Genomic DNA, 18,013 nt, shown 5'->3' with positions numbered 1-18,013 from the left:
TTAACTTTACTGTAACGTAATAAATGAAATCCTAAATGATAACTGATAACCCGGATGAGTGAAAATCCCGTGGGACAAAGGCAGATGCTAATATTTTTATTCAAGTTTAAACTGAATAAAAAATTGTTACATTCATAGTGCATACATTTTCCCCCAAAGCAGTGCTACATGCATTATAGGCTTTTTAAAAGAACAAAAATATGTAAACTACATATTGAATATGTTTTTCTTTTTTCTTGTTCTCATAGAAAACATAGAAAAAGAAGAAAATAAAAATTGCAAAAATCAAGTCTATCTACCACATTAATTGAAAAATTTGGGGGGGGAAGGTGCTAATAACTGACACATAATATATTTTCTCACATATATGTAACAGGTGAGATATCTTCTAAGAAACATTGTTTTCAGTCAAGTTATAAGGAATTCCCGAATCCTGATGTCGATCACTGCGCAAGTCCTGATGTAGACAACCAGTCAAACAGAAAGAAGCTCAGCAAGCCAGCGGCTACACCAACATACGTCAGCTGAGGGACGGATGCTGATGAGGTTACTAGATACACATAGGAAGATAAATCAATGTTAAATCACAAATAAAAAAATTACAAAACAATAATAGAACTATTTAGATAAGGTTCTTAATGAGTTCAATAAAATGAGTGAATCTTACATCTAGCGGACTTAAGGCCACCTGAGGAAGAAGTGGAAGAGAATTTGAAATCAGTACAAATCAGTAACTTTAGTTATTTTTATAGAACTATTATATGATTCTTTGTACCGTTGTCAACTTGAGTTCTGATTGGTCCTGAGGAGACAGTGGCAACATCAGAAGAGTTGTACACCGGAGACTCTACTTCTCTTTTCCTAACGCATCTCTACAAAAAAAAAAAAGATCTGATGAAATCCTCACATCCACATATAACCATGAGTTGAGCCAAACTAAAACTAATCTAAAATAAAGTCAGCAGATAAGCACGATTAGTTACCGGAAGCAAGGAGGCACAAGTGGAGTTCTCACAGAGTCGTGTAGCACAGTGCAGATAGAAAGTGGAGACGGAAAGATTTTTGTGTTCCACAAAGCGGAAGGCCTCAAAGGAGAAGAGAGCTTCCTGGGTTACCCCATTCCGATCAATCTTTGTCTGGGCATCACGATTACACCTTAAAACAACAATTAGATGTAATTCTCACAAGTGAATTAAAGTGTCTTCTCAACTACTCTCTTTCAGTCTGCTTTTTATGAATGACTCACCCAATAAAAAAAGATCGTAAGAGGTGCTGAGGGTTTGGATATGGGCTTGTTGTGGCATAGCAACGGTCCAGCAAACAAAATTGACACCTTACAATACACAATAAAATAGACAATTAGATTTCACTGATCCCATAAATGTATAATTAGCATTGTTCATTTCATTTTTGATACATTCAAGAGTTTCAGTGTTGTTATTGTTAACTAAAACCAAGACTGTTGAAATAATGGTTGAAATCAAATCAAATATAAATATTAGAAATGTTGCCTTGGCAACTAACTAAAATAAATACATTTAAATTGAAGTATTAAAATGACTAAAACTGAAATAAAAATAAATGGAGCTAAACTGAAATATTCTAAAGAGCACATACTTAAACTAAAATTAAATTGAAAACTGAAAATAAAAGCTAATTTAAAATATTAAGAGTAAAATAGTATATACCATAACCCGTGTTAATGAGCTGGATTCTTACTTGTTTGTGAGATTTGTTGCCTTGACCTGCACATATATGCGAGTTTTCAACTGCAGCCCAGATCCTGGTATCTGGAGTATGGTTGTATAGTCGGGGAGTCTAACAAACATTTAAAAAAGAGAGGGGTGTCAAGAAACTTGTATTCACTGATTAATTAAGTGTTATTTAATGAAAAGATCCTTACACTGAAAAGAGCCATGCTTAGAGTACTGACGAAGGTGCCATTGTTGTCCTTTACTGCTATACTCACTCCTGATCTGTTGGCACCAAAAAGACACTTTGTCACACAACTTAGAGTACAGAAACTTCCAACCGAGAAACAAATTCTTGGCATTTATACTCACACGCTGAGCTCAGTGTTGTTGACTAAATACTGCAGTGGATACAGACATGAAAACTGGTACATCAGTTGCTGCCTGTAAGAGATAGTGCTGGTGCTGGGATCCCAGGAATTGATTAATCCAGAGACATTAACGGACTGGATTTGGGAGAAGTCGGAGAATATCCCTGATCCCACTTGACTTGAAATCTAACCAACAAACACGTTACACACATTATAAAAATCTGTAGGATGAAAAGTTTCAACGTTGATTGCTTTAAAGTGAAAAGCTCTTACATTCATGTTGTTGCCACAAAGGATGAGCGCCTCCTGAGAGATTGAGAAGTTGAAGAGCAAGACGGGAGGATTGACAGTCCAGTCCGCTACTCCACGGCAGGCTGGGATGTTAAACTTAGCATTGAGCGCCATTAGTGATTCGTTGTATCCCCCGAAATACATTGGACAAATGAGAAACTTTTAAAAAACATTTGACTGGTTCCACACACCACTGTCATGGTCGGCGTTTTCTGAAAGATATAAGAATATTCTGTTACTCAAGGTGTTTCCTGCATTGATCTGAAATTCATATGAATGCATAATTTTAATCATTTTTTTTTTTGTTTCTAGTAGAAATATCCTTTAAAGAATATATAAGTATTTGAGAACCAAAACTAAGATAATTTTAATTTTGTTTAATTATTTTTTTATAAAATTAAGATCATTAATTTCTTCTACTTTCTCAATTCACTGGCTGATTTTTTAAGAATTCATTTCTTCTTTTTATTTTATTTTTTGCCAGTGTGGTAAGAAATCTAAAAGTTACAAATAACAAACAACATCTTTATATCTTCTGCAGTTTTGCTTCTCAAGTAAATGTATAATTTTCTTTTCACAATGTTTAGGTCTTTTTTTCCTGGAAAATGAGACAAATCTGATTAAGAAAATAGTGTAAGCACTAACCTGCCCGGTCGGTACGTGGGTGGTGAGTGAGGCATGTTGTGAGACCCTGACCTTCACACAGTAAAAGAAGGCCAGAAAGACACAATAGCTGGACTATTCTGATCATCCTGAGCCAAACTAAAAAAAGACAAACCATTAGAAAAGACAAACCAGTGAAGCAAACACTTCTTTCGGACATTTTTCATCTAAAATGAATATATTTTCATGTTTTTTAAATAATAAAAATATAATTTCAGATCAAACGTTACCTTTTGGATCTACAAACTCCTGATGAGTAACTTCTCCTGCCTTTCTTGCGGATTCTTCCAGATTGGGGTATTTATACAGATGAGAAGGGTGTGAGAGAAAACATGACAAAAGACAAAGCAACACGAGACTCGATCTCCACACTGATATCTATTCAGATCTGGTAACTAAGTTTACAAAAACAATTTTGTCATCAATATTGTTGATTGAACAGATAGTTGCTAGAACCACACCTGAAAAAATGTCGCATGGAAACAAAAATATGTCAGGCCTCTTTTCTCATTAAGGTCTTAAGATTTCAATTCATCCTATTCAATCGGGTCAAGCAAGTCATTCAACAGTTAATAATACAAATACAGTACCATTGTAGGGTTATGCAATTGGACAATAATGGAATGTATAATTTTTAATTATTTATTTCAGTTTTAATGTTTGACGAAGTAGAATTCTTATTCATAAGAAAACACTTATCATAATTTAGTTTGAATTTAATATTAATTTATTTATATAATTATTTGCGGCATAGTTCACCCAAAAATAAAATGTCTGTCATTATTTATTCACCCAAACCTGTATGACCTCATCCAAAGCTGTATGACTTTCTTTTTTCAGTAGAACTTAAAATAAATTATTTTGAGAAATGCATGAAACATGTTTTTTTTTTTTTTTTTTTGTCTATACAATGGAACTGATTTATTTCAAAATATCTTCTTTTGTGTTCCCACAGAAAAAAATAAGTCATTCAGGTTTGGAACGACAGGAAGAGTAAATAATGACAAAATAAATAAATAATAATAAAACTATCCCTTTAATAAATTAAATAAGGGTATGAGATAAATTTGACATAAAGAGATTTTAATACAAAGAATCATAAGAGATTTGATATGAGACACTAGTTTTCAAATTTATTGTATGAATAGTATATATGTTTATTCAACTGTCCTCACTATTTTTATTTTTAATTTTCAATGTGTTTCCCAATATGCTTTACCAGAGGTAGATAATGTTTGGCAGGTGTAGTCACTTTGTCACCAGGTATGGTGTTAAAGAAAGGTGTTGTTCACTTAACAAGGAGAGATAGAATTTCTTTTTATGAATATTGGCACTAACGCTAGTACTTATATCATAGTCAAACACTTATTTCAACAAAAAGGTACCCACTGTTCTTTTCTTAGGACAGTAACCACATACAGGACATTCGCTTGATGAAACCAAGCACCTTTTCAGTACATACAAAAAAGGGAATTCCTCTTGTAAGACAGAGCCATAACTATTATTCTCAAAGAGTTTCTTCAAAATGTTCAGTATGCCGCTTTTGTTATTCAACAATTAGTATAACATTTCTTAATTAATGTTTCTTAATAAATAAACACATAATGGAGTATTTCAGTCATGTTGGAAAATTAACTAATAATTCATTTGCAGAAGGTTTTTTTTTTTTTTCACGGATTTGGTTAACCTGTGTCAGTGAATGTAATGTTTATGGTGATTTCAAACTTTATTTTTATGACAGGGTCATGACTGCATGCTTGTCTGCCCTTTAGCTTTATCCAGGTCAAGTACAAAAAGCTATTGTGAATAAAACTATACAATGATAAATCCTCTGTTTCTGATTGAACTCCCTTTTGTTGAAAAATATCACATCCCAGAGGATTTGAAATTATCAACCGCTTTGCTTTGTCTGGAGCTCAAAGGTGTGTCCAGCTTCTGCTGTACTTTCTGTTTAGGGTTCAACTCATCACACCCTCTATACAATACCTGCATCCTCTTTATCGGACATCTACTGTCACAGATTGTCTTACTAAACATCATCTACACTATTGACAGCTCTCTGACTGACAGGGGTTTTCATGACTATGCCACCTTGTGGCCACTTGTTGATGTGGCAGATTTACAGTGGCAGCTATACTGCAGTGTCATTGTGAAGCTGGATCCAGTCAGTAAGAAAACATTAAAAAAAAACACCCCTTATAAAAAGAACATATTAATAACCAAAGATAAATATTCTCATTTAGTATTACAGAATAAATAAATACAAGCATCCTATAAGGGTGAATACAGGTCATGTGTGACAACAAAGTGGGACCCCATTTCATTCCTGGGATTCTGTAATATTTCATCCCACAGAGTTTCTAAAGTGGTGGTTCAAAGTGAATTGTTAGAAGCTTTTCACATATAATTATTGCATTTTAATATTTTTTTAGCATAAAAAAATCTGATTTGGGGCAACAATGTAAGCATTTACTTGTGTTCCTTTCTTGTAAAAATATTTTTCTGAAAAATGCAAAATATTTGATTAAAAAACAGACTTTAAAGTTATGTCCCTCAGTCTGAAACTCAACCCCGTCACATAAACCATTCTATGCCCAAAATAATTTAGACTCCACTCTTATGTGACATCATTTACCAGAAATGACATCATTCAGGTCTCTTTAATAGTGGTGCAGAAAATGGTTAGTAATATCATACTTTTTATTCATATTTTTGATGTTTCATGTTATAGTCTGAGAGGGTACTGTCAAGCTTCACAACTCAACCCCGTCAAATAAAATTAAGATGCAAAAATTATTTTAACATTTTATTTTAATCCATAAGTATATACAATGTACTTATTTTATTGCTTCCATAAATGGTCTACTCTCCTGATGAGCAGTGGGCATTTTGAGTGAAAAACCACCACCCTGTCACAAAAATATACGTATTTCTCATTGTTACGGGGTTATAAACTTGTTACATGGTTGAGTTATTTGCTTCATTTATTAATAATTTTAATTTAAAAATATAGAAAATAGTCATGGTTTCAGTAAATATATATACTCCAAAATCATGACAACTCATATTTCTGTTGACAAGCATCATACATCAGAAACTGCACCCATATTTGCAGCAGAAAGACATTGTTGGCCATGCAGATGTGTTGACCCAGAAACAAGGAGACAATATGAGAAAGATACAAAACCAAAAATATCAATTTAAGGCAATGTATCCATCCCTTCAAATGTGTAACAGTCTTCAACCCTGTCACACCTTGTCAGATTAATATATAACATAGGGAAAACAATTAAGAACAAAAGTGTTTCTTTCTGATTACCATCTGGCATGTTCAGGCCTAAAACAATAAAATTGTGGTTTTAGTTAAATTTTTAAATGTAAAATATTTTTTTACAAAAAATAAAAGAGACCATAGACACACAATTTGTGTATTTTTAGCTTCAGTCCTATATAAAAATGTGAAAATGATGATAAAAATGTTACATTTGTTTTCAGTAAATTGGTATGAAGGACACAATGAGCAGTACATGTTGTGTTTTATAACAATTTGTGTGTGTAAAATTATTTTAAACCAATCCAATTTTGTCCGTTACAGCGTTGAGAAAAAAAGGGTGTCTAAAGCTGATATATATATATATATATATATATATATATATATATATATATATATATATATCTATCTATATATATATAGATATATATATATATATATATATATATATATATATATATCATATATATATATATATATATATATATATATATATATATATATTAGGGCTGTCAAATGATTAATCACGATAAACACATCCAAAATAAAAGTTTTGTTTACATAATATATGTGTGTATACTGTGTATATTTATTATGTATATATAAATACACACACATGCATGTATATATTTAAGAAGAATATGTTATGTTTAGATATTAAATATATTTATATATAATAAAATATATGAAATATAAACATATAAATGTATATACATGTAAATATTTTTCTAAATATATAATTTATGTGTGTGTATTTATATATACATAATAAATATACCCTGTACACATACATATATTATGTAAACAAAACTTTTATTTTGGATGTGATTAATCGTGATTAATCATTTGACAGCCCTAATATATATATATATATATATATATATATATATATATATATATAAATTGTTATTTAAAAAACGCATTAAATTGATCCGAAACTTCGAGATGACAAAATTTATTTATAATAGATAGATAGATAGATAGATAGATAGATAGATAGATACCTGAGGACTTCTTCTGACATCATTTAAAGGGACGTGGCGTGTAACGTTAATGTTAGAAAACACAGTAAACCAAAAGGCTGGGTTCTCAAGTTTATGTATTATTTAAACACGGTAATGTTTCAGTGAACACAAAAGTTATTTTATAAAATTATATATTTTTTGATCGTTCACATCTGTGAAACTACTTCAGTCCTTATGCTTATTGTAATCGATATTCACTGACACAGCCATGACCATCCATTTGACTGGATTTCTGATTAGTGCAAAAAGTACTCTAAATTACCAGGGAATGTTCTAGAACTCTATGGATCGATATTTCCTCCGTTTAGGAACATTCTGCTGTGTAATATGCGGAACTCTGCTGGCGTTCTCCAACGCTGAACGCCTCAGCGTCCGCGCGAGGTGATTGGCTGCTGCTGCGCTCGTTCCATGTTCTGGACTGTTCTCAGGAAGAGTCTTAAGCGCATAACGGCACACTTCTGCCTTCTGCTGCAGACAGCGCGCGCTGCGAGACCACAGGTGATTGACAGACTCACAGCGTTTCTGGTGAGCATTATGATGAATGTTGTTATTATGCGTTTAAAGTTAAAGAGTTTAGTTTTTTTTTTAATTATAAACAAACTATTGCACAGTTGCTAATATTAGAATACTAAGACGTACCAATATGCGTTGAGTTTGATGTTGTTCAGGCTTGATAGTTTAGCAACTTAACGGTACAGTTTACTTAACAGTCAAAATACTGTTATCATTTATTCATCCTCATGTTGTCCCTAAGCTATGATTTCTTTTTGTCGTCAATCATAAAGTGATGTAAGGGAAAGACAGACGCTGTCATTCCGCTAACATTTCCAACACGAATGAGGAAATTACAAAAGCGCTAGCTAAATGTGATTTTAATATTTTTAACTGCGTTTGATCTGCATTCTGCGATAATATGGAATGTTCTAGAACGTTAATAATTGATGCCATTTGAGTGTTGTGCGCGGGCTTGATTAGGGGCTGTGGAATGTTCTAACAGCAGATGATTCCGGAATAAGACACTCCCAGTTTTTCCAATTCAGGAATGCTTAGGGAAATCACAAATGCTGCATAATAGTTTGGAGCAAACGAAAGGAAACTGAACATTAACTTTCCCCATAGGCAGTCAGTTATCTTAAAGGGATAGTTCACTCAAAATTAATATTTTGTCATTTTACTCAGCTGAAATTCTTTCTGGCCTTTATTTTCCACAGAAGAAAGTCTTGGAACGACTTGACTTTTTTGTCATGGTTTTTTTATTTACAGACATATAATCACTAATTAAACCTAAGGAATGATAAAGCTGTTGTGAAGTGATTTCCTCAGCTCTGTTTAAAGGAGCATCTTTTAACACAGTGACAGCTGATCCGCTCTGTGGTCCATGTTGGCCACAGGATCATCTGATGTCTAGTGTGCCAATAAAGCTTCCGACTAAACAGCCATATAGTGTAAACAATGAATTGAGCTACAGTATGAATATGATATCAAACAAATATACATCCCATATTTTGGAAGGCTTGGGTTGGATGCTTAAAATATATTCCATCACTATATATTAACCACTGCCATGTGTGTTTGCTGCCAGCAGAAACCATGTCTAAGGGACCAGCAGTTGGCATTGATCTGGGGACCACCTACTCCTGCGTGGGGGTCTTTCAGCATGGCAAAAGTTGAAATCATTGCCAATGACCAGGGTAACAGGACCACTCCAAGTTATGTAGCATTCACAGACACAGAGAGGCTGATTGGAGATGCTGCCAAAAATCAAGTAGCAATGAACCCCACCAATACAGTCTTTGGTAAGCAGCTTTATGCATTATATAATTTGAGATTTTTAAAAATGTATCTGTATCAACCAATATTGGACAGTTAATTGTGCATACTAATTTCCTGTAGTTTTACATTTAGATTACACTCACTCAGTTAAGATTTAAACACAAATAATTTAATAACACCGGTATGTGTAATCTTTAGCAAATCTCAAAATGAAACTTAAATTTGCATATTGTACATCTAAATGTAGCTAAACAGTTGTTTTTAGTCTTCATTTAAGCAAAATAGTATGAATTTAGGCTATTTGCAAACATATTTATACGGTTATTTATGTATTGTTGAACATGTTCAGAGTTTGTTGCCATATTTGTTTCTCTAGATGCAAAAAGGCTCATTGGACGGCGGTTTGATGACTCTGTTGTGCAGTCAGACATGAAGCACTGGCCGTTCACTGTTATTAATGACAGCTCACGCCCCAAAGTTCAAGTTGAATACAAAGGGGAGACCAAGACCTTTTACCCAGAGGAGATTTCTTCCATGGTGCTTACAAAGATGAAGGAAATTGCTGAGGCTTACCTTGGAAAAGTAGGTTTCTGTCAAACACAGTATCTGTATTTGCTAATGGTTCTGAGAAACCATCTCTCTTGTTGCTGTAGGTCTAAAGGCCAATATACTTCAAACGAAGTTCGTTTTCATTCTTCGTTTGGCGGCAAAAATAAGTTTTGAAATGTCTGAGCGGCGGTGTACTGTTTCCGAACATTCCAAACCCCCGGGCTGCCGGAGGCGGGGTGTAGATTAATGTAAACATGTGTAGCGACGTTCCCATGTATCTCCTAAGCACAATAAAGATGCAATGATGTGTGAGACGGGTACCAATGGTCAGAATATTATAGACAAAAAGAATAATGATTAGCAGCAGTTTAGAGTCAAGTATCATGTTTGCAATACAAAAAACCATTCCATTCCCATAATCAGTCTTTAAGTGTGAATGGCTCATAGTTTGAAAACTTTAGCATGATGTGGAACAAATACTGGATTCATCTCAAATCTTACTTTATATAATCAGTGTTCATTTACCTTTTAAATTTGCTTATTGAAAGAACAACAACAAGCAGTAGCAGTAGTATGGTGTAACATTTATTTAAAACACATGTATTTGGTACTTGCTACCTTATATCTTTACTCTTTCCTTTCATTCTTTTCATGGCTTCGGAAAACTTGCATCTGATGTTTCTCTACGTTACTTTTTGCATAACTTCGTCAATACCAGGCTTCATTGAAATTTCTTTCTAGGAATTAAATGCTTTCTTGTACAGGTGTGGATATATCTGTGGCCGCTCAGCTATTCGACGCAGTGTATTTATGTTGCTAGTGACTTGCAGATGTTGTTCTCCCGAATGACCTCCAATGGATGAGATACGAACCGGGAAAAAAAAAAATTGCACGTCAAAGAAGGTGGAATTTCAGAACACATCCACCGGTTGCATAACCGCCACGGACCAATGGAAGCTCAAAGGTGTTTAGGAGCCAAAAACGAATTCACCCAGAGAGTTCGCTTTGGTGAGCTGTTTCGAACTGCCGAAACAAACTCAAAACAAACTTCGTTTCGGACTGATTTTGTTCAAAACAAAAACATACCATATCTTACATCAATTTCATTTGAAGTATATCGGGGCCTTAAAGATGTTTACATGTCTAACCTGTCAACATTGACACACAGTAGTTTATTAAAGCATGAAAGAGGCCTTTTTGAATAACACGTCTTAAACATGAACTTTCTAATTCAGAGGATGACTTCAGTAAAAAGAATCAGCTGTTAACTTACACTTCATGAAACTGTGTTCACAGACCATCACGAATGCTGTTATTACAGTACCTGCTTACTTCAATGACTCTCAGCGCCAGGCCACTAAGGATGCTGGGACTATCTCTGGCCTCAATGTTCTACGAATCATCAATGAGCCAACTGCTGCTGCCATTGCCTATGGTCTGGACAAGAAAGTAAGTGTGCTACTTTTACTTACAAACAATATTAAAGGAGTAATTGTTGAATACAACTGATTTATTTGTCTGGTACCAGGTTGGTTCTGAGAGAAAACGTCTTGATCTTCGATCTTGGTGGTGGCACTTTTGATGTGTCCATTCTTACAATTGAGGACGGCATCTTTGAGGTCAAGTCCACAGCCGGAGACACTCACCTTGGCGGAGAAGACTTTGACAATCGCATGGTCAACCATTTCATCTCAGAGTTCAAGCGGAAGTATAAAAAGGACATCAGCGACAACAAGAGGGCTGTCCGTCGGCTGCGCACAGCATGCGAGCGGGCAAAGCGCACTTTGTCCTCCAGCACTCAGGCCAGCATCGAAATCGACTCTCTTTATGAGGGAATCGATTTCTACACTTCAATCACCAGGGCTCGGTTTGAAGAGCTCAATGCCGATCTCTTCCGTGGCACGTTGGATCCGGTCGAGAAATCCCTCCGTGATGCTAAACTGGACAAGTCTCAGGTTCATGAAATTGTGCTTGTTGGAGGATCCACCCGTATCCCAAAGATCCAAAAGCTGCTCCAGGACTTCTTCAATGGGAAGGAACTGAACAAGAGCATCAAATCCAGATGAGGCTGTCGCATATGGAGCAGCAGGTAATGAAAATGGACAACATTTTGAATGGCCTAATCTTCCATGAATGTCCTATTAGAGACATATTTCCTTTTTATAGCTGTTCAGGCAGCCATTTTGTCTGGAGACAAGTCTGAGAATGTCCAAGACCTGTTGCTCCTGGACGTTACTCCTCTGTCCTTGGGAATTGAGACTGCTGGTGGCGTTATGACCATCCTGATCAAACGTAACACTACCATCCCAACCAAACAAACGCAGACCTTTACCACTTACTCCGACAACCAGCCTGGTGTCCTCATTCAGGTGAGCAGATGTTTATTTTTTATTTTTTTTTTTTGTCCACAGTTTCTGGCAAAGTTTCACATTTAATGCATTCCTCTACTGTAGGTGTATGAGGGTGAAAGAGCAATGACTAAGGACAATAACTTGCTGGGAAAGTTTGAGCTGACGGGCATCCCTCCTGCTCCGCGTGGTGTCCCCCAGATTGAAGTAACCTTTGACATTGATGCCAATGGCATCATGAATGTCTCTGCTGTAGACAAGAGCACCGGCAAGGAGAACAAGATCACCATCACCAATGACAAAGGTAACATAACTCTTGATCTCCTGATTGTCTTTTGTTATTGGAAACCAAAGTCCTAATCAAAGGTCCCAATTTTTCCAGGACGTCTTAGCAAGGAGGACATTGAGCGCATGGTCCAGGAAGCTGAGAAGTACAAGGCTGAGGATGATGTCCAAAGAGAAAAGGTTGCTGCCAAGAATGGCCTTGAGTCCTACGCCTTCAACATGAAGTCCACAGTTGAAGATGAGAAACTCAAGGGCAAGATTAGCGATGAGGACAAGCAGAAGATCCTTGACAAGTGCAATGAAGTCATAAGCTGGCTGGACAAAAAACCAGGTATGGTTCTCCACCTTTGTGGCCGAGATGTCCAGTCATCTTTGTGCATCCATAGTACTCACTGCCTTTTGTCATTTCTGTACAGACAGCTGAGAAGGATGAGTTTGAGCATCAGCAGAAGGAACTAGAGAAGGTGTGCAACCCCATCATCACCAAGCTGTACCAGAGCACTGGTGGGATGCCAGAAGGAATGCCTGGAGGCTTCTCAGGAGCTGGAGGTGCCCCTGGTGGAGGTGGATCCTCTGGACCAACCATTGAAGAAGTTGATTAAATTATTCTGAGAATGTTTCTCACTGTTTGGAGCACCTTCACAAGTAAGCTTTCTCTTTCGCATGTTTCTAAAATATTTATTTTTGACCAGTTGTGAGTTGATGTATAACTCATGAGTTTTGTTACCTGCTTGCTTTGTAGCTGTTTTGAGCAGCATGTTTTTGTTCCCATGTTAAACATGTAAAAAAATGCTGCATATGCATCACATTCTGGTGTGTCGAACACTGACAATAAAGTATTTGCTCTTCACAAAGTGAATGCTGTGTGGTTAATGTTCTTCCTTAAAATAAAAAGTCTGAAATACAGTAAAGTAAAGTTGTTGCAGTGTATGTAAACTGATTAAATACTCTCTACTAAACTCAAAAGTTTGGGGTCAGTAAGATTTTGATTTAAAAGAAATTAAAACTTTTGTTCAGCTAGATGTTTCTTTTGATCAAAAGTGACAATAAAAACATTAATTTAGTTAGAAAAGATTTATAAATGCTGTTCTTCTCAACTTTCCATTTATCAAAGAATCCTGAAAAAAGTGTCACAGTTCCCCTATATATTATTTATAACATAATATTAAGGAATAAAGGAAAAAATTAAGGGAATTAAGGAAAAAATATTAAGGAATGTTTATTGCATATTAAAAATATTTCTGAAAGATCACATAACACTGAAAATACAGTATGATAATGGCTGCTGAAAATTCAGCTTTGACATCATAAATTACATTTAAAATAAAAATTAAAAAATTAAAAATCATACTGATCCCAAAGTTTTGTATACTGTATATATTTTGGAAACTGCTTAAATGCATATAAAATTCTACAAGAACTTCAAGAATTATCTAAATATCAGCCTAAAAGCAAGATTTCTAAATGTTGTTTTCTTCTATAAACTAAAATATATAGTCTATTTTGGTACCAACCTGATCTGCACATCTTATTAGTTTGTATAGGAAATACACAGAATATAAACAAAATTTTATACTGAATAAGTACTGTATTAGTAATTTATTGTTATGGTTTTATGGGATTTTACACATTCAGACTGAATGGATCAAATAGCAGATCTAAGATGAGAAGCATCAGCGCGTCATGGGGCCTCTCGGTTCATACATCCGGTAAGCACACATATAGAAGATCCCTGTAAGAGAAAGACGAGGGATATTAATAACTACTACATTAGCAACAACTTCACTCATCTTTACTCCTTACTGAAAGACACTGACCATGTTGTCATGATGTAACATTTAAAGGGATAGTTCACCCATTTAGAACACCCGATCATCTTCGGAACACAAATTAAGGTATTTCTGATGAAATGCAAGAGCTTTCTGACCCTGCATAGACAGCAATACAACTGACACATTCAAGGCCAAGAAAGGTAGTAAGGACATTGTTAAAATAGTACATGTGACATCAATGGCTTCATAATTTTTATGAAGATACAAGAATACTTTTTGTGCATAAAGAATGCAAAAATAATAGTGACTTTATTCAACAATTTCTTCTCTTCACTGACAGTCTTCGACGTGTGTTCATGACGCATGCGTGTGGTGTGCTGATGCAGTAGCCAGCGTTCTGACGTAGACCTGGATGCGCTGTGCCTTGTTTTCAATCAAAGGATTGTTCACGGATGCGTGGTACTCTCATGAAGGCATGTCGACAAGAAATTGTTGAGTGAAATTATAATTGTTTCTTTGCGTAGAAGAATATTTTAGTAGCTTCTTAAAATTAAAGGGATACTCCACCCCAAAATGAAAATGTTGTCATTAATCACTTACCCCCATGTCGTTTCAAACCCATAAAAGCTTTGTACGTCTTCGGAACACAATTTAAGATATTTTGGATGAAAACCTGGAGGCTTGAGACTGTCCCATAGACTGCCAAGTAAATAACAGTGTCTAGGTCTATAAAAGGTATGAAAGTTGTCGTCAGAATACTCCATCTGCCACAAGGATGCACTGTTTTCTTTCAAATCAAAGCTAAACACACGTAGAAACAGCGCATCCTTGTGGCGCGGCTGATACAGAAGAGCATACACAGCATTCGGTGATATGGAGAAACACAGAGAAGACTGTTGACAAAGTAATCGTTATTTTTGTTTTCTTCGCTTACAAAAAGTGTTCCCGACGCTTCATATAACCCAGATTGCACGTCTGATGGTAGATGGGCGATTCTGATGATGACTTTCATACCTTTTTGGGACCTTGACACTGTTATTTACTTGGCCGTCTATGGGAAAGTCACAGGCCTCCCGGTTTTCATCCAAAATATCTTAAATTGTGTTCCGAAGATGAACAAAACTTTTACGGGTTTGGAACGACATGGGGGTAAGTGATTAATGACTAAATTTTCTTTTTGGGGTGGAGTATCCCTTTAAGGTTGAACCGCTGATGTCAAATGGACTATTTTAACAATGTCCTTACTATCTTTCAGGGCCTTGAAATTGTAGTTGTGTTGCTGTCTATGGAGGGTAAGAAAGCTCTCGGATTTCATCAAAATTTCTTAATTTGTTTTCTGAAGATGAATGAATTTCTTACAGTGTTGGAATGACATGAGGGTGAGAAATGAATGAGAGAATTGTAATTTTTTGGTAAACTATCCCTTTAATTAATTTATTCTGGATTAATGCTTGTTCTTTAAAGGAATATCCCAGGTAAAATGCTGTGGGATTTTGTTGAGTACAACAGAAAATATTCTATATTCTAACTCTTATCTCAGTTTAATAAAAATTTATGTATATTTATAACAGAATATTCATTTCATTAACATAAACATAAAGTGTACCTGACATAACACATAAACATAAAGTGTACCTGAAAAGAAAGTGAGCACCACAGAAACCCAGCCCATTATGTACGACCATGAGAACCGCCAGTTCCCATATCGTTTTCCATAGTAGTTGACTGTCATCCCAGTGTAGACAGCCATAGCCAGCAGCACAAAGAAGCCTGGGATGTACAATGCAAACAAACAATGACTTCACATACAGTACTGGTCAGTTAGATATATAAGAATAATTTAACTTATTAATGTTATTTTTAGGATTGGATGCATTGACATTCTTACATGACATGAAATACAGAATTCCCGCAGCAAAGGTTTTGTCAAATCCATTAAAGGAGGAGTAATTGATGAAAGCCAAGACACCGATGATGATGCCAAAGAAACAAGCTAAGATGGAAAGGATCATGAAGGCCCGGGTGGCATCCCAATATGCTGTTCAAATAAAACCAGAGATTAGTTGTCTTTTTTTTTTACTTTGTAAAAATTTTCAGTGTACGTATTTTATGTCCAGGGTGTGACAGTCTCACCAATGCTGTCTGTCAGTGTCATGCATTTTCCAGGTAGACAGTAGCGCCACAGGCCCTGATGCATGTAACTGCCAGACTGGCGGTACTGCATCCAGTAATCAGTGGCAGTGGAGATCACCAGGAGTATATTTCCCACTCCTGCACAAAACAATCCACCTCCCATAAAGCTGTACATCTTGCACCTGCAGACACACTACAGACAAAATATGAGTCAATACTAAGATTAATTCCAAACATATGTAAAAATACTTTAATTACAGATTAATTAAAAAACTGTAGCAAGTAATGAATGTATTAAATGTTATTAAATATGATTAATTTAATTATGCTTTGTATTATTATGTTTTGATTTTATATATTTTCAGTTTTCATTTTAAATTTAATTTAAGTTTTAGCAAATTTGACAGTGCTTTTGTCATTTTTATTAGTTTTAATTTTGATATATATATATATATTTTTTTATTTTTTAGCTATTTAAGTTTCAGTCATTTTCTGTTTTTTTTGTATTAAGTTTCTCATCTAACATTTATATTTTATTTCATCTTTATATTTTAATTAATGGAAAACAACTTTTAGTTTTCAGTGAACAACAACAACACCAGTGTACCGTGTTTATTATCCAGTTTTACCATCATAAAAGGCAGAGGTTAAGTTACAAAGTAAAAAAAAAAAAAATCTAAATTCTAAATTTGTTATGTAACATTCATTTAGTTCTTTTTGTGTCTTACTATAGCATCATTTCTAATGACTGGTTTTCAATGTCTTTTTTATGAATTATCTAATAAAGAGAAATGAGTTTGTGAACACTATTTTCACATGTGTACAGCATTTAACCCCATCACATCAGCAGCGACTAGATGAACATGACTGATGGCCTAAAATCACCTTTTGTAAAGTGTGAAGGGATTTAAAAGCTCAATTCACAACAACAAATCAAAATACAATATGAAAAAATATATATAATAAATAACCTACCTCTTTTTCCCCCAAAAATGTTAGCAGACTGAATAGTGTGAAGCTCAATTATGCCAAGGCAGGCAGATTTCCATGAGCTATTGGCAGTTATTTTTTGTGAGGGCACAGGAGCTGGGTGGAGAGCGGACACCAACAATAGAGCTGTCAGCCAATCAGAGAGGCCACATGAGTGCTTAAGAGAATCTGCTGAAAATACAAAACCATTTAGCACTAGTTTCACTAATACTGATGACAAAGTACTTTCAATTGACAATATAGAAACATCATAGAAAAGTTAACAACAAGATGACAAGCAAATTGTAAAAACATGTCTCATTCTGGTTATTCATTATAATATTTGTAGTATTTTTTCTTTCTTTCTGTTAATTTCAAGGAGACATTTCAATAATTTATATACTTTTTATTTATTTTACAGCAAGAATGTATGAAATATATGATTTTAAAAATACAAAATGACATAAATTGTCCAAAAATTTACTTTTTTTCCCCACTAAGCACTACACAGTCATTATTTATCCATTCACTTTACTACATGTCTACTGCTCGGCATTTATTTCAAAAGCTTCTTTTTAGTGGAGTATTAAACTGTCTCCCAAAAGGTTAAGAATCCATTAAGTGAACATTGTGTCTCCCCTGAAAGCTCCATGTCTACTTAGACATTAGATACCACCTAGAGCCTTCACATTAAAGTAATGCAATAGACTGAAAATAGAAAGTAATGAACAGATAAAAATAGAGCTCATCCGCCCACAGGAACTAATAAAACATCAATCCTCTTCAGTACATTGAACATAATAGCAGCTGGAACTTTGTAAATGTGAATGATTAATATATTTTCCAGGAGAGTTGGTGATGAAGGTTTGGCT

General features: G+C 34.9%; 2 protein-coding genes and 1 pseudogene across 3 annotated transcripts; 1 reads left to right on the top strand and 2 right to left on the bottom strand.

Moving 5' to 3' along the window:
- Positions 1–334: 334 nt before the first annotated feature.
- LOC109103691 (zona pellucida-like domain-containing protein 1) lies at positions 335–2,553 on the bottom strand. Its single transcript, XM_042740058.1, has 10 exons — positions 2,545–2,553; positions 2,336–2,512; positions 2,064–2,248; positions 1,897–1,976; positions 1,720–1,810; positions 1,247–1,333; positions 984–1,155; positions 776–872; positions 668–688; positions 335–550 (listed from the first exon to the last, which is right to left on the bottom strand). Exons 1-10 carry the CDS (start codon positions 2,551–2,553, stop codon positions 444–446), a joined length of 1,026 nt encoding a protein of 341 aa, XP_042595992.1. The 3' UTR covers positions 335–443.
- Positions 2,554–7,702: 5,149 nt separating this feature from the next.
- LOC109103533 lies at positions 7,703–13,126 on the top strand (annotated as a pseudogene).
- Positions 13,127–13,878: 752 nt separating this feature from the next.
- Positions 13,879–17,306, bottom strand: LOC109096949 (lens fiber membrane intrinsic protein-like). Of its 2 annotated transcripts, none has more exons than XM_042738841.1 (5): positions 17,148–17,306; positions 16,173–16,365; positions 15,928–16,077; positions 15,675–15,809; positions 13,879–13,999 (listed from the first exon to the last, which is right to left on the bottom strand). In XM_042738841.1, exons 2-5 carry the CDS (start codon positions 16,345–16,347, stop codon positions 13,941–13,943), a joined length of 519 nt encoding a protein of 172 aa, XP_042594775.1. In that variant the 5' UTR covers positions 16,348–16,365; positions 17,148–17,306; the 3' UTR covers positions 13,879–13,940. The 2 variants fall into 2 exon arrangements, with proteins under 2 accessions (XP_042594775.1, XP_042594776.1); XM_042738842.1 differs by having other exon boundaries at positions 16,173–16,354; positions 17,148–17,295.
- Between the last annotated feature and the right edge of the window lie 707 nt (positions 17,307–18,013).

Source organism: Cyprinus carpio, chromosome B15, assembly GCF_018340385.1.
Source record: "Cyprinus carpio isolate SPL01 chromosome B15, ASM1834038v1, whole genome shotgun sequence".
Classification (NCBI taxonomy): domain Eukaryota; kingdom Metazoa; phylum Chordata; class Actinopteri; order Cypriniformes; family Cyprinidae; genus Cyprinus; species Cyprinus carpio.
The sequence above is the reverse complement of the archived record's forward strand: the minus strand, read 5'-3'. Positions and strand labels throughout refer to the sequence as shown.